This window comes from Hemitrygon akajei, chromosome 12, assembly GCF_048418815.1.
Source record: "Hemitrygon akajei chromosome 12, sHemAka1.3, whole genome shotgun sequence".
Taxonomy (NCBI): domain Eukaryota; kingdom Metazoa; phylum Chordata; class Chondrichthyes; order Myliobatiformes; family Dasyatidae; genus Hemitrygon; species Hemitrygon akajei.
Genome location: NC_133135.1, coordinates 90652778 through 90676215, shown reverse-complemented (window position 1 = coordinate 90676215; position 23438 = coordinate 90652778). Strand labels below are relative to the sequence as shown.

The following is a 23438-nucleotide window of genomic DNA, read 5'->3' as shown; positions in this document are numbered from 1 at the left end:
ACACCAACTGCTTGAATAATCTTGCAATACAATTTCATCATGGCCTGTGGTTGAGTTGGTTATGTGATAAAGTCAGCAGCAAGAAATGATTCCACAGATTGCAAACTTTATTTAGTTCTGGAATCAGAAAAATTTATGGATCAACAGAAGGAAAAATGATTAAAGGGTCTGAAGACAATACACTGAAATGGGCTGACATTTAGTGATCCAACACACTATATTACAGATCCTTGAAAAAGTATTCAGTCCCCACAACTATTTTCACATTTTACTCTCATTTTCTAAAATTAAAATATATTGAAATAGGACTTTTTTGAGCTAATCTACAGAACATCATGTCATATCAAATGAAAAATTCCAAAACTTGTCAACAATTTACTAAAAATTAAAAACCAAAATTGTGAGGCTGAACAAGTATTAATCCCCTTTGTAATGACTACAGATGCAATACTCACAAAATGCTGGAGGAACTCAGCAGGCCAGGGAGCATCTATGGAAAGAAGTACAGTCGATATTTCAGGCCAAAACCTTTCAGCAGATCTGAAGAAAAGCAAGGAGGATTTAATAGGTGGGGGGAGGGGAGACAGAAGCACCAGGTGATAGGTAAAACCTGGAAGGGGATGGATGAAGTAAAGAGCTGGGAAGTTGATTGGTGAAAGAGACAGAAAGCCATGGAAGAAAGAAAAAGGGGGAAGAAGCACCAGCGGGAGGCAATGGGTGGGCAAGGAAATGAGGTGAGAGGAAAGAGGAGATGGGAAACAGTGAAGGAGGGGGTTGGGAGGGGTATTACCAGAAGTTTACCATGCCATGTTCATGCCATCAGGTTGCAGGCTACCCAAACAGCATGTAAGGTATTGTTCCTCCAACTCATCATGACAGTGGAGAAGGCCATGGATAGACATGTCGGAATGGAAAGTTGACAAGTTCAGCATGCTTGCAGGAAGCAGCACCAATTGGTGAATTGCTGACTTCATCCACTTTGCCTCCAGCTTCCATCCTGCACTCAAATTCACCTGGTCCATTTCCGACACCTCTCTTTCCTTTCTCCATCTCACTGTCTCTATCTCTGGAGACAGCATATCCACTAATGTCAATTACAAATCCACGGACTCTCACAGCTACCTCATCCCACCTTACTACTTGTAAAAACACCATCACCTTTTCTCAATTCCTCTGTCTCGCCACATCTGCCCTCAGGATGAGGCTTCTTATTCTAGAATGAAGGAGATGTCCTCCTTCTTCAAAGAAAGGAACTTCCCTTCCTCCACCACCAAGGCTGCCCTCAACCACACTCTTCCATTTCACACATGTCTGCTCTTACACCGTCCTCTCGCCACCTTACCAGGGATAGGGTTCCTCTTGTCCTCACCTACCACCCCACCAGCCTCCACGTCCAGCACATACTTCTCCAAAACTTCTGCCACCTCCAATGGGACCCCACCACCAAGCACATCTTTCCCTACCCCTCACTTTCTGCAGGAATCGCTCCCTATGTGACTCCCTTGTCCATTCGTCCCTCCCCACTGATCTCCCACTTATCCTTGCAAGCAGAACAAGTGCTATACCTGTCCCTATGTCTCCTCTCTCACTACAATTCAGAACCCCAAACAGTCTCGGTGAGGCAACACTTCACCTGAGAGTCTGTTGGGGTCATTTACTGTGTTTGGTGCTCCTGGTGTGGCCTTCTGTACATCGGTGAGACCTGACTTAGATTGGGAGACCACTTTAATGAGCACCTGTGCTCCGTCTGCCAGAACAAGAGGGATCTCCCAGTGGCCACCCATTTTAATTCCACTTCCCGTTCTGTTAGGTCCAACCATGTTGGGATAAGGCCACACTAGGTTGTAGGAACAACACCTTATATTCTGTCTGGGTAGTCTTCAACTTGATGGCATGAACATCGATTTCTCAAACTTCTGGTAATAACCCCAACACTCCAGCCCCACTTCACCATTTTGCATCACATTTTCCCTCTCTCACCTCATCTCCTTGCTTGCTCATTGCCTCCTTCCCACTTTTTCTTTCTTGCATGGCCTTCTGTCTCTTTCACCAATCAACCTCCCAGCTCTTTACTTCATCCCTCCCCCTCCAGGTTTCACCTACCACCTGGTGGTTTTCTCTCCCCTCCCACCTTTTAAATCTACTCCTCAGCATTTTTTCCTCCAGAGTTTTGGACAAAAACATCAACTGTACCTTTTTCCCATTAATGCTGCCTGGCCTGCTGAGTTCCTCCAGCATTTTGTGTGTGTTGCTTGGATTTCCAGCATCTGCAGATTTTCTCTTGATTATGTCCAGTGTAATACTGTCAAGTCACCTAATTTATGTAGAAAATCAGAGGATCATCTGTTTTCAATGAATTCCTAAGAATATATACCCCCTCTCTCTGTAAGGTCCAACTGTATGGGAGATTTTCAACACACCAAAGCAAGTCAGGAAAATGATAATAGAGAAGCACAAATCTGGGAAGGGTACAAGACCATCTCAAAGGCACTGAACATACCTTGGAGTTCAGTACAGATCACCATGGAAAAGAGGAAAAAATATGAAACCACAGCTACACTGCCTAGGTCAGACTGCCTCTCTAACTTAATCACCAGAAAAGAATGGCTCTTGTAAGGAAGGCTACTGTGATGCCAACAGTCACTCTGAGTGAGCTGCAGAAGTCAGTGGCTACAACTGGAGACCGTTCATGGCTCCACATCTCCAAGGTCTTGCACAAAAAGTGTATTTGTGGAAAAACAGCAAGAAAGAAGCCCTGGATAACAAAAAAGTATATCCTTGCCTGTAAAAACATTGCCAAAGCTTCATTTAGAATACACTGTAAAGAGGTAGAAAGTAGCCGGCTGGTGGCGTAGTGGCATCAGTGTCGGACTTCGGAGCGAAGGCTCCCGAGTTCAAGTTCAGCCAGCTCCCTTGCACGCTTTCCATCCATGCTGGGTGAGCATCGAGCTAGCAACTAGGCCTTGTAAAAACAAGAAAGACTGCTAAAAAAACGCCGTCACGACAGAAACCCGATGACTCCACTTGGAGTTAAAGGCTTTCTTCCTCTTCTTCTTCATGTAGAAGTTGGTCTTGTGGTCGGATGAGATTAAAATGAAACATTTTGGCCTCAACATTAAGTGGTACATGTGGTGGAAATCTAATACTGCGCAATAGCTAGGTAACACATCCCTATTGTAAAGTATAATAGAGATAGCATCATGCTATGTGGATGCTTTTCAGCAGCAGGGACTGGATTGATGGGAGGATGAATAGTGTTAAAAATAGAGAGATCCTGGATAAAAACCCACTAGCCTCTGCCTGGAAAGCTTAAACTGGAGAGGGAGAACGTTTTTCAGTAGAACAACCCAAAGCACACTGCCAGAGCAACTATGAAGTAGTTTCAAATGAAAAAAATCGATGTCCTTGTGTGGCCCAGTCAGAGTCCTGACTTTAACCCAATCTAACATCTCTGGCAAGACCTCCACATTGCTGTCCACTGCCACTCCCCAACTAACCTGGCACAGCTTGAGCAATTTTGCACAGAGGAATGGGCAAATCTTGTGCCATCACATTGTACAAAGCTAATACACACTTAACTAATAAGACAACAGGCTATATTAGAGGATGCTTTATTACTGCAGATATATGTATTATTTGTTTAAATTTCCACTGCAATCATTTTTACCTGGATTGAGAAACAATCATATTTTAATTTACTAGAGCATAACACCAAGACATGTTATTCCACTGCTCTCAAGTTCCAGTAACTCACATTAATGCTTCTTTCAAATGAAGGCTAGCATCAAAACATGTACTGTATACATTTTTCTTTAAATCTTCTTTAATAATTTTCAAGTAATATTATTTCACAGTCCCACAGTAATATAACTTCACAACAGAAGTACAGCAGTGACTAACAACCAAATACAATTCACTGTCCCTTGGCTGGTCTTAACCTGTAAATGACAGTTTAGGAAGGTGGTTAAGGATTGGAAGGTTCATTTCTGTGCTGGTTCACGATGAGCAATTTGTCCTCCTTAAAAGACAAACTAGATTTAGTTAGGTTCAATTTAATCAAGAATTTTTGGGGTAATCATTATAGTGGTGATTATTTGAACCAGATAAGATCGATGATTCTATTAGATTATTGCTCCTTGAGCAACATTACAAAAACAAACATCCAAGGATTACATATACAAAATGCTGGAGGAACTCAGCAGGCCAGGCAACATCTAGGAAAAGAGTACAGCAACATTTCAGGCTGAAACCCTTCCCCAGTTCTGCTGAAGAGTTATGGCCCGAAACATCAACTGTACTCTTTTCCTAGATGCTGCCTGTCCTGCTGAGTTCCTCCAGCATTTTGTGCGTGTTGCTTTGATTTCCAGCATCTGCAGATTTTCTCTCATTTGTCTGAGGAATATGGGACTGCCATGTGTAATACAATCCAGAGCACCTCTGGGCAGCAATGTGTTTGGATTTGAAACTCTAATCTGAATTAATCTGGCATCTTAAACTCATAGAAGCTTAAGAGTAATGAGTCAGAATTGGGGTTAATACCATTGTATATGTCATGAAATTTGATGTTTTATGTCAGCAATACAGTGTAATACATAAAAGACTATAAATTACAATAAGATATACATAAATTATAATAAGTAACAGGGCAAAAAGAGAGGGAAAATAGTGAGGTAGCATACATGGGTTTATCAGACTCAGAAATCTGATAGTGGAGGGGAAAAATTGCTTCTGAGACTAAGAGTGTGTATTCACACTCCTGTATCTCCTCCTTGAAAATAGCAATGAGAACAGCCTTGTGTGATCGGGGTTCTTAATGATGAATGCTGCCTTTCTGAGGTCTTGCTTTTTGAAGGAGTTCTTAATACTGGGGAGGTTAGTGCCTTCTTTGTAATTACATCAATATGTTGAGTCCAGAACGGATCTTCAGAGATGCTGACACCCAGGAACTTGAAGCTGCTCACCCTTTCCACTGTTGATCCCTTGATGAGGGTTGGTGTGTGTTCCCTTGACTTCCCCATCCTGAAATCTACAATCAATTCCTTGGTCTTATTGACATTGAGTGCAAGGTTGTTGTTGCGACACCACTCAACTAGCTGATCTATCTCATTCCTGTAGTCCTCCTCTTCTCCATCTGAAGTTCTGCCAACAATTGTGTCATCATTAAGTTTATATACAGTCGGCCCTCCTCATCTGCGGATTCTGTATACGCGGATTCAACCAACCGCGGATCGGGAAAATCCGTAAGTTCTCTCTCCAGCACTTGTTGCTTGAGCATATACAGACTATTTTTTCTTGTCATTATTCCCTAAACAATACAGTATAACAACTATTTACATAGCATTTACATTGTATTAGGTATTATAAGTAATCTAGAAATGACTTAAAAGTACAGGCAGTCCCCGGGTTATGAATGAGTTCCGTTCCCGAATCTGTCTTTAAGTCAGATTTGAAGTCGGAACAGGTACATCCGGTATTATTTAGCATCAGTTAGTCAAACATTTTTCTTAGTATATAGTACATATTTTCTTTTCTATGCATATAAAACACTTAAGAAACATATGTATTCAATAATTTAACCACTGCATTGCTTAGTAATAATCGTAGCTTTCATCGTGGCAGGGCCTTTCACATTCTCCATTTAAAATTGTTCCGATCATTGACCGACTGTAACCTAACGCTTTTCCAATGACCTCTTTATGATCACTTTATTTTCAGTCGTGATCGTGATTATTTTCGTGAACAGAAACACTGCGGATTCAGAGCTGCGCTGCCAGGTCCTAATGTCCTCTGCATGGAGACATGTTAAATAAAGTCCGGGGTTCCGCTGGGTCCTAAAGACCACCGCACTGAGACAGGTTAACTAAGGAAATTGAGCATTGCGAATTTTGGTGTCCGCGGGGGGTCCTGGAACCAATCCCCTCCAGATAAGGAGGGTCGACTGTAAGGTGTTTGAGCTGTACCTAGCCACACAATCATGAGGGTAGAGAACGTAGAACAGTGGGCTAAGCACGCATCCTTGAGATGCATCGATGTTGACTGCCAGCAAAGAGGACATGTTACTTGTGATCCACACTGACCGTTGTCACCCTATGTCACCCTCAAGGAACAAGTTGCAGAGGGAGGTACAGTGGCCTAGGTTTGGAGCTTGTTGATTAGGACTGAGGGTACGAGCTGTAATCAATAAGCAGAAACCTGGCATGGGTTCATAATTCCCACACCCCGCACCGCTCGGTTTCACCTCCTCCCCAAGATTATAAGCCTGACTGTCCTGGTAGGCCCATAGTTTCGGCCTGCTCCTGCCCCACCGAACTTGTATCTGCTTACCTGGACTCCATTTTGTCACCCATAGTACAGTCGCTCCCTACCTACATCTGGGATACATCCCATGCCCTCCACCTGTTCAATAACTTCCAGTTCCCCGGTTCCAACCGTTTCATTTTCACTATGGATGTCCAATCCTTATACACTTCATTTCCCCATCAAGAAGGCCTCAAAGCCCTCCGCTACTTCCTTGACAATAGACCTCACCAGTTCCCCAACACCACCACACTTGTTCGGTTGGCGGAACTGGTATTCACACTTAATAACTTCTCTTTTGGCTCTTCCCACTTTCTTCAGACCAAGGGTGTAGCTATGGGTACTCGCATGGGCCCCAGCTATGCCTGCCTCTTCGTGGGTTATGTGGAACAGTCTATGCTCCAAATCTATACTGGTACTGCTGCCCAACTTTTCCTTCGCTACATTGACGACTACATTGGTGCTGCTTCCTGCACCCATGCTGAGCTCATCAATTTCATCGACTTTGCCTCTAACTTTCACCCAGCCCTCAAATTCACTTAGTCCATCTCGGACACTTCTCTCCCCTTTCTCAATCTCTCGGTCTCCATCTCTGGAGATAGACTGTCCACTGACATCTTCTATAAACCCACTGACTCCAATAACTACCTTGATTATATCTCTTCACACCCTGCCAAATGTAAAAATGCTATTCCCTATTCCCAGTTCCTCCATCTCTGCCGCATCTGTTCCCAGGATGAGACTTTCCGTTCCAGGACATCCCAAATGTCTTCTTTCTTTAAGAATCGTGGTTTCCCTTCTGCCGTCATCATCGATGCCCTTACCTGCATCTTCACCATTTCCCGCACTTCAGCCCTCACCCCATCCTCCCATCACCACAACAGGGACCATGTTCCCCTTATCCTCAGCTACCACCCCACCAGCCTCCAGATCCAACACATTATCCTCCGCAACTTCCGCCACCTTCAACAGGACCCCACCACTAAGCACATCTTTCCCTCTCTACCCTTCTCTGCTTTTCGCAGGGATCGTTCCCTCCGCGACTGCCTGATCCACACGTCCCTCCCCACAGATCTCCCACCTGGGACTTATCCCTGTAAGCGCAAGTGCTACACCTGTCCCTACACCTCCTCACTTACCACCATTCAGGGCCCGAAACAGTCCTTTCAAGTGAGGCAATACTTCACTTGTGAGTCTGTTGGGATAATCTATTGCATCCGGTGCTCCCGGTATGGCCTTCTCTACATCGGCGAGAACCGACGCAGACTGGGGGACTGCTTCATCGAGCACCTATGCTCTGTCCACAACAACAGACAGGATTTCCCGGTTGCCACCCACTTCAACTCTCCTTCACATTCCCATTCGGATATGTCCATATATGGCCTCCTCTACTGCCATGATGAGGCCAAACTCAGATTGGAGGAGCAACACCTCATATACTGTCTGGGTAGTCTCCAGCCCCTTGGTATGAACATCGAATTCTCCAACTTCCGATAATTCCCTCTCTCTCCCTTCCCCCATCCTACTTTCACTCTGTCTCCTCTTCTAACTGCCTATCACCTCTCTCATAATTCTGCCTTCTTCTACTACCCATGGTGCTTTCCCCTTAGATTCCTTCTTCACCTCTCCTGCCTATCCCCTCCCTGCTTCCCCTCCCCCACCCCTTGATCTTTCCTCTGATTGGTTTTCCACCTTCTTTATCGGGGCCCTGCCCCCTCCTTCTTCAGTCCTGACGAAGGGTCTTGGCCCGAAACATTGACTGCTCATTTCAACGGATGCTGCCTGACCTGCTGAGTTCATCCAGCTTGTTTGTATGTGTATGGCATAGGTATTGTATTATCTAGGTGATCCAAGGTCAAGTGGAGAGCCGATGAGATTGTATCCACTGTAGAGCTATTGTGGTGATTGGCAAATTGCAGTGGATCCGGGTCCATGCTTAGTCAAGGAGTTGATTCTAGCCATGACTCAAACCTTCATTACAGAAGATGTGAATGCCACCGGGCAATAGTCATTGAGGCAGCTCACCCTGCTCTCCTTGGGCACTGCTATGATTGTTGCTCACTTGAATCAGGTGGGAACCTCCAACTGCAGCAGTGAGAGATTGAAGATGTCTTGAACACTCCAGCCAGTTGGTTGACACAGGCTTCCAGTGCCCTAGTAGGTACACCATCAGGGCCTGATACCTTGCAGATTCATCCACTTGAAAGATGTTCTGACATCAGCCTTTGAGTCAAAGGTCATAGGGTCACCAGATGCTGCAGGGATTCAGTCAGGTTTAGTTTTATACTCCCTTTTAAAACATGCATAAAAGGCCTTGAGCTCATCTGGGAGTGAAGCATCACAACCATTCATGATGTTAGGTAACACACTCAAAATGCTGGTGGAACGCAGCAGGCCAGGCAGCACCCATAGGGAGAAGTACTGTCGACGTCTCGGCCCGAAACATCGACAGTGCTTCTCCCTATAGATGCTGCCTGGCCTGCTGTGTTCCACCAGCATTTTTTGTGTGTTGTTTGAATTTCCAGCATCTGCAGATTTCCTCGTATGATGTTAGGTGTTGCTTTGTAGGAAATAATGGACTAGAAAACCTAGCTGAACTGATGCGCATCTGATTCAGTCTCTGACCTGAATCAGAATTATTCTTTCACTTTTAAAACAAATTTCTGTAGGTTGTACCTGGACTTCTTGTATGGTTCTGTATCAGAGTCTTGAATGCCACAGATCTAGCTCTCAGCAGGCTGTGAATCTCCTGGTTCATCCACAGATTTTGGTTTGGTATGTCCAGTATGTACTTGAAGGCACACACTCATCCACACAGATCTTGATGAAGTCCATGACAACTGTGGCACAATCGTTCATATTCGAAGATGAATCCTTGAATATTATCCAGTTCACTGATTCAAAGCAGTCCTGTAAGAGCTCCTCTGCCTCCCTTGACAATACCTTTGCAGTCCTGAGAGCAGGACTGAGACAGAATCGCCACATTTGTGCACCACAGTGAGTTTATCATGAAATACACTCCGCCTCCGGAGAGATCCAAGGAGACAATTTTGAATCTCACAGGACAGGTGTGGAATTTAAAGAAATAAAAACTGGAATAGGTCTTTTGTGACTGCTCTATTATTCAATAAATGCTGGCTAGTACAGCATATTAAATTTATTTCCCTTTCAATCACCATATGCTCCAAAATCAATAGACTCAGCTTTGAAAATATTCAAGGACACTGCACCCATAGTTCTCTTGGGCACTGAATACCATAAATTTCAGATCTCCATTTAAAGAAATTTCTCATCATAGTGATAAATGGCTGACTCTTATCGTGACAATCCCCGTAGCTGGACTCGTGCCCCTTTTCACAGCCTCTGAGCAACTATTCAGTTAATTCGCTTCTGAAGTTCCTTGAGATCACATCTCCGTTTAAACACCAGTGAATACACCTAGATTCTTTTATTGCTCTTTGAAGTACAACCACTCAACTTCAAAATGAATGCTGTAAATATACCCTGTACTATGAAAGGCCGGAATACGCTCCTGACACAAGGTCATTTGAAAAATAAACTTTTTTTTCCTCCACAGTTGCCTTCTGACCAAGAGTATTTCCAATATTTTGCATTTTTTCAGTACATCCTCCTCCAGATAGGAAATCCAAAACTTCATATAGTACTCCAAATTTTCCATTCACTGAAGCCTTGTACAACCTGAATGCAAGAGAGTGTTCCTTCCTCTTGCATTTTTACCTACTTGCAAAAAAGAATATAACATTTGTCTACTTAACTGTTTAATGCAACTGAAAGCTAACTTCATGTCGAGTCAATGCACTCAGATCCCTCGTGTACTAACATTTCCCAATTTCTCAATATTTAAATATTAGACAACTCATTCATTCTTCTTTTCTATATCCACACCTAACAATTACCTTCCATCTGCCAATTTACTCCCTGTTTATTGAACTTCATTTCTTCATAGCTTATTTTCCCACTCAACTTTGCATCATTGGCAGACTTGGACATGTTATTTCAGTTTATCAGTTAATAATTTTTGAAGCACTGAGGAGCCAACAATGATCACTACACCACTCAGCTAAAAACTCTGCTAATCTGAATAAAGCCCATTAATTCTCTCCCTCCCTCTCCTGATATTCCTTTAACCAATCTTCTCTCCATGGTAGTATGATACCCTAAGAGCTATATTTTCCATAATAAAATTTGTGGTAACCTATCAAATGCTGCATTCCACCAGCATGTTGTGTGTGTTGCTTAAAAGAAATAAAATATATGTTTTTGTGGACTATCTGGAAGATGCCAAATTCCAGCTTACCAAATTCAGCCTACCACTTCTATGAATTATTCATCTGGTATATGTATCAGACAACAACATTCCCTCTGTTCATGATATGAATCTTGCATTTCCTCTTTTTTTTCCACATCCTATTAATGCTTTCCACAACCAATATTAAACTGACATGGTCTGTCTTTCTGCCTCATTTTGAACAAATTGTCATTTTTCCAATCCTCTGGCACACCTGTGGACAACTGACTTTGTTCCCTGTCTTTTCTTTCCCGTGGGAATGTACCCAAACTGTACTTGAGCCTTCTTTAAGTACCTCCAATTTTTCATTGCAGTCTCACCTGACCTCCAGTTTAAGATTGTTCTAACGATGGTTCATAAACCAAGAAATACAACTAAATAATTTATTAATACCTTTTCTGTGGAAAATTGTGGTAAACAATCACCACAAACAATGAAGAGACAAGCGAAGGTGAGGCTGATCTGAGGGCCAAGGCGTGTAGGTATGAGACAGAGTCGGAGCAGGGTCGAGGCATGTTCGAGGAGAAATGGATGGATTTGGAAAGATCGAATATGGCCAGACCTTGGTGGCAGGTCAAGACCCTGAGCATATCGAAGCAAAAGGGCCTGGGTCCTAGTACAAGAGATGTTCTTTTGTTTGGACAATCAAGTGTAATTAGCTTAGTTTTGATTTGGCAAAACACTGTGGGCCACAGGGTCTGCTCCTGTATAGTACTGTTTTATATTCTATGTTCTTTTGCCGTTTAATATTATCCTAATAAATACTAGGATATCTGAAATATCAACACTCTTCCTAAACCACCCTTCAATATGACCACATTGCAGTTATTGCATATGTTTTCAAATTTCCTTAAGATTTGCCCCTCTATCTTCCTCTCAGTATTTATCAGCCCAGAGAATACATTCAGTAATTCAGTCATGCCCTTCTTGCTTCTAAGTAAATGGGTTCTGAATTTGGCTCTTGAAGGACACTGTCTCCCTTTCACAGTCTACCTTACCACCTTTTATTCTATCGCTTTGTTTGTCAACACCAGACATTCTGGAATATGTACAGCTGTATTTATAGAACATAGCCCACAATGTTGTGCCGACCCTCAAACTCTGCCTCCCATATAACCCCCCACCTTAAATTCCTCCATATACCTGTCTAGTAGTCTCTTAAACTTCACTAGTGTATCTGCCTCCACCACCGACTCAGGCAGTGCATTCTACGCACCAACCACTCTCTGAGTGAAAAACCTTCCTCTAATATCCCCCTTGAACTTCCCTCCCCTTACCTTAAAGCCATGTCCTCTTGTACTGAGCAGTGGTGCCCTGGGGAAGAGGCGCTGGCTGTCCACTCTATCTATTCCTCTTAATATCTTGTACACCTCTATCATGTCTCCTCTCATCCTCCTTCTTTCCAAAGAGTAAAGCCCTAGCTCCCTTAATCTCTGATCATAATCCATACTTTCTAAACCAGGCAGCATCCTGGTAAATCTCCTCTGTACCCTTTCCAATGCTTCCACATCCTTCCTATAGTGAGGTGACCAGAGCTGGACACAGTACTCCAAGTGTGGCCTAACCAGAGTTTTATAGAGCTGCATCATTACATCGCGTCTCTTAAAATCTATCCCTCGACTTATGAAAGCTAACACTCCATAAACTTTCTTAACTACCCTATCTACCTGTGAGGCAACTTTCAGGGATCTGTGGACATGTACCCCCAGATCCCTCTGCTCCTCCACACTTCCAAATATCCTGCCATTTACTTGGTACTCTGCCTTGGAGTTTGTCCTTCCAAAGTGTACCACCTCACACTTCTCCGGGTTGAACTCCATCTGCCACTTCTCAGCCCACTTCTGCATTCTATCGAAGTCTCTATGCAATCTTTGACAATCTTCTACACTATCTACAACACCACCAACCTTTGTGTCGTCTGCAAACTTGACAACCCACCCTTCTACCCCGACATCCAGGTCATTAATAAAAATCACGAAAAGTAGAGGTTCCAGAACAGATCCTTGTGGGACACCACTAGTCACAACCCTCCAATCTGAATGTACTCCCTCTACCACAACCCTCTGCATTCTGCAGGCAAGCCAATTCTGAATCCACCTGGCCGAACTTCTCTGGATCCCATGCCTTCTGACTTTCTGAATAAGCCTACCGTGTGGAACCTTGTCAAATACCTTACTAAAATCCATGTAGATCACATCCACTGCACTACCCTCATCTATATGCCTGGTCACCTCCTCAAAGAACTCTATCAGGCTTGTTAGGCACAATCTGCCCTGTACAAAGTCATGCTGACTGTCCCTGATCAGACCATGATTCTCTAAATGCCCATAGATCCTATCTCTAAGAATCTTTTCCAACAGCTTTCCCACCACAGTCGTAAAGCTCACTGGTTTATAATTACCTGGACTATTCCTTCTATCTTTTTTGAACAAGGGGACAACATTCGCCTCCCTCCAATCCTCCGGTACCATTCCTGTGGACAATGAGGACATAAAGATCCTAGCCAGAGGTTCAGCAATCTCTTCCCTCGCCTCGTGGAGCAGCCTGGGGTATATTTCGTCAGGCCCCGGGGACTTATCCGTCCTAATGTACTTTAACAACTCCAACACCTCCTCTCCCTTAACATCAACATGCTCCAGAACATCAACCTCACTCATATTGTCCTCACCGTCATCAAGTTCCCTCTTAGTGATGAATACCGAAGAGAAGTATTCATTGAGGACCTCGCTCACTTCCACAGCCTCCAGGCACATGTTCCCACCTTTATCTCTAATCGGTCCTATCTTCACTCTTGTCATCCTTCTGTTCTTCACATAATTGAAGAATGCCTTGGGGTTTTCCTTTACCCTACTTGTCTTCTCATGCCCCCTTCTTGCTCTTCTCAGCCCCTTCTTAAGCTCCTTTCTTGCTACCCTATATTCCTCAATAGACCCATCTGATCCTTGCTTCCTAAACCTCATGTATGCTGCCTTCTTCCACCTGACTAGATTTTCCACATCACTTGTCACCCATGGTTCCTTCACCCTACCATACTTCATCTTCCTTACCGGGACAAATTTATCCCTAACATCCTGCAAGAGATCCTTAAACATCGACAACATGTCCATAGTACATTTCCCTGCAAAAGCATCATCCCAATTCACACCCACAAGTTCTAGCCTTATAGCCTCATAATTTGCCCTTCCCCAATTAAAAATTTTCCTGTCCTTTTCCATGATAATGCTAAAGGCCACGGAGCAGTGATCACTGTTCCCCAGATGCTCACCCACTAACAGATCTGTGACCTGACCCGGTTTGTTACCTAATACTAGATCTAGTATGGCATTCCCCCTAGTCAGCCTGTCAACATACTGTGACAGGAATCCATCCTGGACATACTTAACAAACTCTGCCCCATCTAAACCTTTGGAACTAATCAAGTGCCAATCAATATTAGGGAAGTTAAAGTCACCCATGATAACAACCCCGAGCAAACACGAGGAAATCTGCAGATGTTGGAAATCCAAACAACAACACACACAAAATGCTGGTGGAATGCAGCAGGCCAGGCAGCATCTATAAGGAGAAGCACTGTCTCGGCCCGAAACGTTGACAGTGCTTCTCCTCATAGATGCTGCCTGGCCTGCTGTGTTCCACCAGCATTTTGTGTGTGTTGTCATGATAACAACCCTGTTATTTTTGCACCTTTCCGAAATCTGCCTCCCAATCTGCTCCTTGGTATCTCTACTGCTACCCGGGGGCCTATAGAATACCCCCAGTAGAGTAACTGCTCCCTTCCTGTTCCTGACTTCCACCCATACTGACTCAAAAGAGGATCCTGCTACAATACCCACCCTTTTTGCATTTGTAATAGTATCCCTGACCAGTAATGCCACCCATCCTCCCCTTCCCCCCCCCATCCCTTTTAAAGCACTGAAATGAGTTTGCAACTCACCACCCTTTGTTCACTTAACATAGGCATCTTAAATCTATCTGTGTCCTTGTTCTATTCTCATTTGGCCTGCTCCTTCACAAAACTAGACTATGTTGTATTTTAATAATCACTGTCACTTCTATTCAATGTGGTCACTATGCCCCTTCTTTCTACTGCAACATACTGAGGGTCATTTCCCTGTCGACCTTCCATGTTCTAGGCTTCACTGCCAGGTCATATAAGTCATTGCCTTTGAGGTACAACACATTCATCTTAATCAGATCTGGACACAATTTCTTTCTGAAATGCTGATTCAGCCACAACTAAGAATTCAATAAAACATTCTGATGAATTGTCATTAACTCTGTTGGCTAAACAGATACTGTCCGGACTACTAAGCATTTATGTTTCTTTTATTTCAATAGTACGTCCTTACTTCTGAACTGTTAAGTCTCAATTGATATTTCTATTTATGAAATAAAGGCTCTCCCACAAGTCTTACTACCTCCAAAGATATATTATACATATGCACAGAAAATCCTTTGGAAATATGTCATTTGGTCTATGTTATCTCCAGACCAAATCTGTTTTGTCCGAAAGCATCTTTGCATTAAAGTTCCTCTGTCCTGTTCAGAGTCATACAGCCTGATATGCAGGCAAGTCTAGATGAGGAGTTGCACGGCAGGTGAGAGGCTTAATAACATCTATTTTAATCCTAGGAGTCCCACAGGTACAAAAGATGGGCTGAGAGTGTGGTTCAGCACATGGAATTCTGAAATTGCTGCAATCTCAGAAATGTTATTGAGGGAAGGGCCGCTCCATATCCTGGGGCAAAAAAGTTTCAGATGTGACAGAAAGGGATATAAAAATAGCGTTGCAAGGGAGTACTTCTTACCCTTTCCTTTCAATGAAGGGTATCAGCTAAAACAATGACTGCTCATTCCTCTCCATAGATACTGCCTGACCTGCTTAGTTCCTCCAGCATTTTACATGTGTAAGTTGTCAAAACCTTTCCCCATAGTAAGAGGGCAAAGGTTTGTGAAAGGTAAGAGGATTAAGGAGGTTATGAGAGTTAAGCTTTTTTACCTGTACATAGAATGATTCATACACGAAACAGGTCGCTAGAGGAGGTGGTGGAATCAAATAAATTTACCTCAACCCATGCAGACAAAAACGTAAGTAAACAACACAAAGGAGGATATGGCCCAAATGCAGTCAAATGGGATTGGTACAGATGGGTAAAGAAGTCAGGGTCTGTGGTCAGAGGGCCTGTTCCTGAGATATACAAGTTTGACAAACTATCCTAAAACTCAGGAGAAATTAATGGGTACAAAGGTTTCAGTTAATGCACATCTGAAAGAGAACTTAAAAAACCATAATTTTTAAAACTATAGACCAAGAGCTAGGAATTGAAGGTAATTTCTACCATTCACTTTTGACCATGTGAATATGATGGACTAAATGATCTCTTTCCGCACTCTAAATGTTTTTGTCCAACCTTGAACAACATTGATCACTATGATCCAAGAATTTGGAAATACTCCAAATATAACCCCGAGCATCAACAGCAGTTGGTAATTTCTGCGACCACGAATATTTAAATATAAATGTTCCTCTACGCAGCTTACATTGGGTACTAGCTGTTCAAAATACATGGATTGAGAGCAGGATCAATCAGAGCAAACGTTCAAATATTAGCACTTTGAGGCAAAATTATACATTATAAAAAGGTAAGCCTTATTAATGTCTCAAATAAATTCTAGTCCACTACACCAAAATAAAAGATGGAGGCACAAGACTGCTGATGCTAGAACCTGAGCCAAAAAAAAACACTATTGAGGAATTCTGTGCGCCAGGCACCATTTGCAGAGGGAACTGAGCAGTTGACATTGAGCTCCTCCAACAGTGTGATTTGCTAGAACAAAATGCAGGATGCATTATGTTTACTTAATTTATGATATTCCATAACCAACCCCAGCAAAAAATAGGCCAAAGCAAAAATGGAAATGATCAAATATTACCAATCTGGAAGATTAAAATTTAAAAAACTTCAGACTTGAATATTTCTCTCAATCAGTAATCCTCAAAATCCTCTTATCACAGAGATACAGATACAATTTTTCACCTTTGATACTAATCATTGAAAGAATTAGATTTTGGTGTGTCATAGCAACACAAGAATTATCATATCTGTTTTTTAAAAACAATTTTCTCGTTGCAACTATACTTACTGATTTAAAAAAATCCATTTGGGGAACGAGTAAAAATGAGAGGTTGGGAGCAGTGGGGCACAAGATTACTCACAACTAGACTTTAATGAGTTTCATACAGTTTCAAGTCTGGAATGAACTGGACTTCAAATCTGTTCATTCAATTACTGAATTATTACAGCATGTAAGGTGCTAATTTCATCATTTTACTAATGATGGCTCTGTATTAGTGCCTTTTCATAGGGTATACCCAAAGGGTACAGGAACTCGTTACAATATTGCATAAACAGCAATATTACGACATTTTTATGTTTGCATAGAAATATTTCAGGGGATGCAACATTTTGGGTGGAAAGACAAAAAGAGAGGGAGGAAGTCCTACGATTTAGTTCAATATCATTAAGGTGTGTGTATAGAAATAAATACCTTTTAGGTTTGAACACAACCTTCTGACCACCTTCAAGAACAAGCAGAGCTTTCAGCTGGGTTCCTTTGTAGCCCACATCAGCCTTGATTATCTTTTTGGTGGCCATAGCATGTAAAATGGCTCCAAGCTCTGGAGTTTCTTCGGGATACACCTCCCTGGGAACAACCCACTGTGCTGCAATTTCCCACGGTGACTGTAGAGTGTGCTCCAGATTGGGATTCAGTTCAATTTTAAGATTATCCATCATACGCTGGAAAGAATGTTGATCCTCTCGATTAGTTGCAGATGAGTCTGAATTGTCAATCAGGAACACTTTAGTGAAAATAAAAATAACTAGAAGGATAGCTAGTAAAACAACACGCTGCTTTAACTTCATGATGTCCGCTATTCCAAGATAGCATCAGATATTGCAAATAGTCTCAAAATGACGACTGCGGACCAACGCCAACTTCAGTTGAACTTCCCAATCATACACATGCCAGCAACAGACACTCTGAAAGAAAAATAGATCATTAATACTTTTCAAAATACTTCACAACACAAACACAAATAACAGGTTAAAACCATACACTATAGAGTTGATCTGCCCATCAAAACAATTTACCATGATTTACTATGGGCAAATACAGTAACAGTGATGGCAGCATTGTTACTGCACCAGGGATCTGGATACAATGTCTGCGTGGAGTTTGTAAATTTCCAGTATGTGCTCCAGATCTTCCCACACTCCGAAGATGTGCTGGTAGATCAATTGCCTCCTGTAAATTACTCCATAGTGAAAGAAAGTGGGGGGGGGGGGGAAATCAATGTGTTAGTTAATAAGCAAATAAGAGAAAATAAAGTAGCATGGAAATAAGGAGATGGGACTGATGGGATTGTTCAGGAACTTGATTGCCATGTCGTGATAGATAATAAGCGCATTTAATCAATAATTCTCCTTGAATCAATTCACAGTTACACTGCTGCCTAGGGTAAAGAAAATAAGCATCAACAGAACACTATGAACAGTCATTATGTCAGAGAACAATAATGAAGAGCAGGCATCCACATTAGAATAGACGCAATTTAATGATAAAACAAGCATTTTAACTGGTTTTCCAGTACACTAGAACTTAATTGGTAAAAATAAATTTTAACATAATGGATACCAATGGATTTAGCCATGTTAAATGTATAGTTTCAATTTAAACTAAAATATCCTTGAAACATTTACTAATGCAGTTATAAGAGTTTTACATAATGCAAGAATATTGTACATTTTGTTTTAAAAATGTTCACTGTGTAAATAAGGATCCTTAAAATAGTGTTATGTATTACAACAGAAAGTGTTATGAATGAATAGAATTAAGACTACACCAGAATAGTAATAATTCATACAAAAATTTAACATATTGAACTGAAAGATTACTGCTGCTATAAAATCTAAATAAATTTGAGCTCAGAAAAACATTATGCTATGTCAATGCTGAGTGGCAGATCTGTATGTGCTCTAAGCAGCTGCAGCTCAGCAAAATCTTTTACATTTTAGCATACATTACCCTTGATTCGCAAACCTTTGTGCAATAATAGACATTGTTGTGTTTGAGCAAAGGAATGCTGAACTTAATGTGCAACTGATTATACTTTGCAAACGGTAGAGAAATAATTCTGGATTCCTATAACGTTCTATAAGTTAATTCTCAATTGCTAGCATAAATTGTAAAGAACAAAATGTGTCTTGCTCTGCTTAATTAATACCCTTTGAGGAAGGAAATTTGGCATTCTTGCTTTGATTGATCTATGTTATTTCAAAACCACAACAATGGAATTGGCTCTTAATCGCCTTTCAACTCTACCAAACTATTAAAAGAGATTTTGAAAGAGTAAACGACATGTTAACTTTGACTCGTGTTTTTTTAATCACAAGAGAAATGTCCAAGATAATCACTCATTGTTAGATTGCCTGACTTCGATGCCTTCCCGTAGCAGGCAGTAACATGGTCCACATCAATTCCAGCTTCTCCACCAATGAGCAGCTCAGAAACAAAGGCCGACAACCAATGTGCAAAAGAAGACAAATTGTGCAAAATAAAACCCAGAGACCTTGAAGGTAAGTTTGTAGGTTGTTCATCAGTTCAGAGTTGTGGTGAGTGAAGTTATCCACACAGGTTCAGAAGTCTGATGTTTGTAGAGTAATAACTATCCCTGAACCTAGTGATAAAGGACCCAAGGCTTCTGTACCTCCTAACTGATGGTAGCAGCAAGAAGAGAGAATGGCCTAGATGGTGGGGTCCTTGATGATTGATGTTGCTTTCTTGCAGCAGTGGTCCATCCGAATCTGCTCAATAATGAGAGGAGTTACCCTTTGATTTAACCAGGATGTGTACACCATTAGCTGTTCCTGGGCATGGTGTTCCCATATCAGGCCATGATGCAACCAGCTAGGATACTCTCCACTATCTATACTAGATGGTTCAAGTTTGAGATCACATGCTGAATCTACTCAAACTTCTAAGAAAGTAGAGGCACTGTTTTGTCTTTGTCATGATAGTATTTACATACCCAAGGACAAAACGTCCGATATGATAATTGCATGGAAGTTGAAATAACTGACCCTCAAACTCTAATCCCCAAATGAGGACTGGTTCTTCCTCCTGTAGTTGATAATCAGCTCATTAGTTTTGCTGATATTGAGTGAGAAATTGCTGTTGTGGCATCATTCAACCAGATTTTCAATCTCCCACCTGAATGTTGATTTGTCACCACCTTTGATTTGGCCAATGACAGTGGTGTCATCAGCAAACTTAACTTCAGCATTGAAGCTGTATTTAGCCACACAATCATAGGTATAAAACAAGTAGAGCAGTGGGCTAATTACGTAAGCTATAAATGTTTAGTAACAAACATTAAGCAAGTCAGGCAGCATCTATGGAGAGGAATAAACAGCCAAAACCCTTTATCAGAATTAGAAAGGAAGGAGGCAAAAACCTGAATAAATTGGAAGGAAGGGAAAGAATATAAGCTGGCAGGTGATAGGTGAGAACAGGTGAGAAAGCTGGTGGGTGGATGGGAGTAGGAGATGAAGTGAGAAGCAGGAAGGTGATAGGTGGAAGAGGTAGAGGGCTGAAGAAGCAAGAATGTAATAGAAGAGAACAGTAGACCATGGAAAAGAGGTGGAGAGTAAATACACCTTTGTGATGGATCTGCTTTGTAACACTGGGTGACACCAATAGCAACTGGCGTTATTTAAATGGATGCTAACTTGGCAAATCATGAATCTTACCGAAATCTGTCATTTTACTGATCTTGAGGGCTGGGGAGTTAAATGGATGTGGCGTATTTGGATTTCTGAAAGGTTTTAACAAGGTGTTGCACAGGAGATTGGTGAACAAGTTTAAGCACTGAGTTGGGGGCCATGTACTGACAAAGACTGGTAATTAGATACTAGACAGAAAATAGAGTGGATATAAGCAGATTCTTCTCAGATTAACAACTGAAAAAATGCATGGAACAATGCTTAGGTCCCAGCTATTCATAATCTATATCAATGATTTGGCTGAGGGGTAAAATGTAATTTTCCCAGTACTGACCATACTGACTGGGATCGCAAACAGAAAAGGATGTAGGGGTCTCACAGTGTTTACCTCCACTGTTTTCTACATGGAGTTTGCACATTCTCCCTGTGAGCAGAAGTTTCCTAGTGTATTGGTGAGTATCAGAGTTGATGGAATTGTAGGGAGAATTAAAAATGATTAGTGTATCATGGAACATGGGTGCTTTACAGTTGGCATGGACATGGTGAGCAGAAGGGCATATCAAGGTCAACAACTTTGATTAATTTGCATTGATTAATTCTACTGTGATGAAGTGCTTTGAGAGGTTAGTCATGGGCAAAATCAACTCCTGCCCAAGCATGGACATGGACCTGCTGCATTTTGCCTATCGCCACAATAGGTCTACAGTGAATGCAATCTCACTGGCTCCCCACTCGCGTTGGACCACCTAGACAACAGCAATACCTAAAGCAGGCTTCTGTTTATTGATTACTGTTCAGTGTCCAAAATCATCATACCCTCAGTACTAATCAACAAGCTCCAAAATCTGAGCCACTGTAGCTCTCTCTGTAACTGGATCCTTGACTTCCTCATCGGAAGACCACAGTCAATGCAGATCAATAATAACATCTCCTCCTCCCTGACAATCAACATTGGTGTACCAAGGATGGACGCATAGCTCACTGCTCTACTCTCACGAATGTGTGGCTAGGCACAGCTCAAATGCCATGTACTGTATAAATTTGCTGACGACAAAAATATTATTGGCAGAATATCAGATGGTGATGAAGACACGTACAGGAATGAGACAGATCAGTTGGCTGAGTGGTGTAGTAACAAAAACCTTGCATTCAGTATCAGTAAGACAAAGGAATGGATTGCAGAATTCAGGAAGGGGAAGTTGAGGGAACACCCACCAGTCCTCATTGAGGGACCATAAGGGGAAAGGGTGAACAATTTCAAGTTCCTAGGTGTCAACATCTCTCAAGATCTATCCTGGGCCCAACATATTAATGCAATTACAAAGATGGCACAACAGCGACTAATGGAGTTTGAGCAAACTTGGTATCACTCTGAAGACTTTTGCAAATTTCAACAGATGTACCGTGGAGAGCATTCTAACTGGTTGCATCATCATCTGGTATGGAGGGGCAACTGCACAGGATAGGGAAAAGCTCCAAAAAGTTGCAAACTCAGACGGCTTCATCATGGGCCTGAGCCTCCCAAGCATCAAGGGCACTTTCAAAAGTCAATGTCTCAAAAAGGTAGCTTCAATCGTTAAAGAGCCCCCAGCAACCAGGACATGCCTCCTCATTGCTACCATCGAGGAGTGTTACAGGAGCCTGAAATACACATATTCAGGATGTATTGGAGTGGCTGCAGGATATTCTCAAGGGTGAGGGTGAATAGACAGATCCTGTTGCATATTGGCACCAATGACATAGGCAGGAAAGGGGAAGAGGTCCTACGCTGTGTATACAGTGGCATACAAAAGTTTGGGCACCCCTGGTCAAAATTTCTGTTACTGTGGATAGTTAAGTGAGTGGAAGATGAACTGATCTCCAAAAGTCATAAGGTTAAAGATGAAACATTCTTATCAATATTTTAAGCAAGATTAGCATATTATTTTTGTTTTGTACAATTTTAGAGTGAAAAAAAGGAAAGGAGCACCAAGCAAAAGTTTGAGCACCCCAAGAGATTTGAACTCTCAGATAACTTTTACCAAGGTCTCAGACCTTAATTAGCTTGTTAGGGCTTTGGTTTGTTCACAGTCATTATTAGGAAAGGCCAGGTGATGCAAATTTCAAAGCTTTATAAATATCCTGACTCCTCAAACCTTATCCCAACATTCAGCAGCCATGGGCTTCTCTAAGCAGCTGCTTAGCACTCTGAAAATTAAAATAAATGATGCCCACAAAGCAGGAGAAGGCTATAAGAGTTTTCAGGTAGCCATTTCCTCAGTTCGTAAAGTAATTAAGAAATGGCAGTTAACAGGAATGGTGGAGGTCAAGTTGAGGTCTGGAAGACCAAGAAAACTTTCCAAGAGAACTGCTCGTAGGATTGCTAGAAAGGCAAATCAAAACCCCCACTTGACTGCAAAAGACCTTCGGGAAGATCTAGCAGACTCTGGAGTGGTGGTGCACTGTTCTACTGTGCAGCAACACCCGCACAAATATGACCTTCATGGAAGAGTCATCAAAAGAAAACCTTTCCTGTGTTCTCACCACAGAATTCAGCGTCAGATGTTTGCAAAGAAACATCTAAACAAGCCTGATGCATTTTGGAAAGAAGTCCTGTGGACTGATGAAGTTAGAATAGAACTTTTTGGGCACAATGAGCAAAGGTATGTTTGGAGAAAAAAGGGTGCAGAATTTCATGAAAAGAACATGTCTCCAACTGTTAAGCACGGGGGTGGATCGATCATGCTTTGGGCTTGTGTTGCAGCCAGTGGCACGGGGAACATTTCATTGGTAGAGGGAAGAATGAATTCAATTAAATACCAGCAAATTCTGGAAGCAAACATCACAATGTCTGCAAAAAAGCTGAAGATGAAAAGAGGATGGCTTCTACAATGGGATAATGATCCTAAACACACCTCAAAATTCACAATGGACTACCTCAAGAGGCTCAAGTTGTAGGTTTGCCATTGCACTCACAGTCCCCCGACCCAAACATAATCGAATATCTGTGGATAGACCTCAAAAGAGCAGCGCATGCAAGACGGCCCAAGAATCTCTCAGAACTAGAA

General features: G+C 42.1%; 1 protein-coding gene across 3 annotated transcripts in view; it reads right to left on the bottom strand.

Moving 5' to 3' along the window:
• The window catches only part of fam20b (FAM20B glycosaminoglycan xylosylkinase), a 141605-nt gene that overhangs the window by 67765 nt on the left and 50402 nt on the right, over nucleotides 1–23438 (bottom strand). For all 3 annotated transcript variants that reach the window (XM_073063680.1, XM_073063683.1, XM_073063681.1), the window contains exon 2: nucleotides 17156–17649. In XM_073063680.1, coding sequence (XP_072919781.1) covers nucleotides 17156–17532 — 377 coding nt within the window. In that variant the 5' untranslated portion in view covers nucleotides 17533–17649. The remainder of the gene's footprint in view (nucleotides 1–17155; nucleotides 17650–23438) is intronic.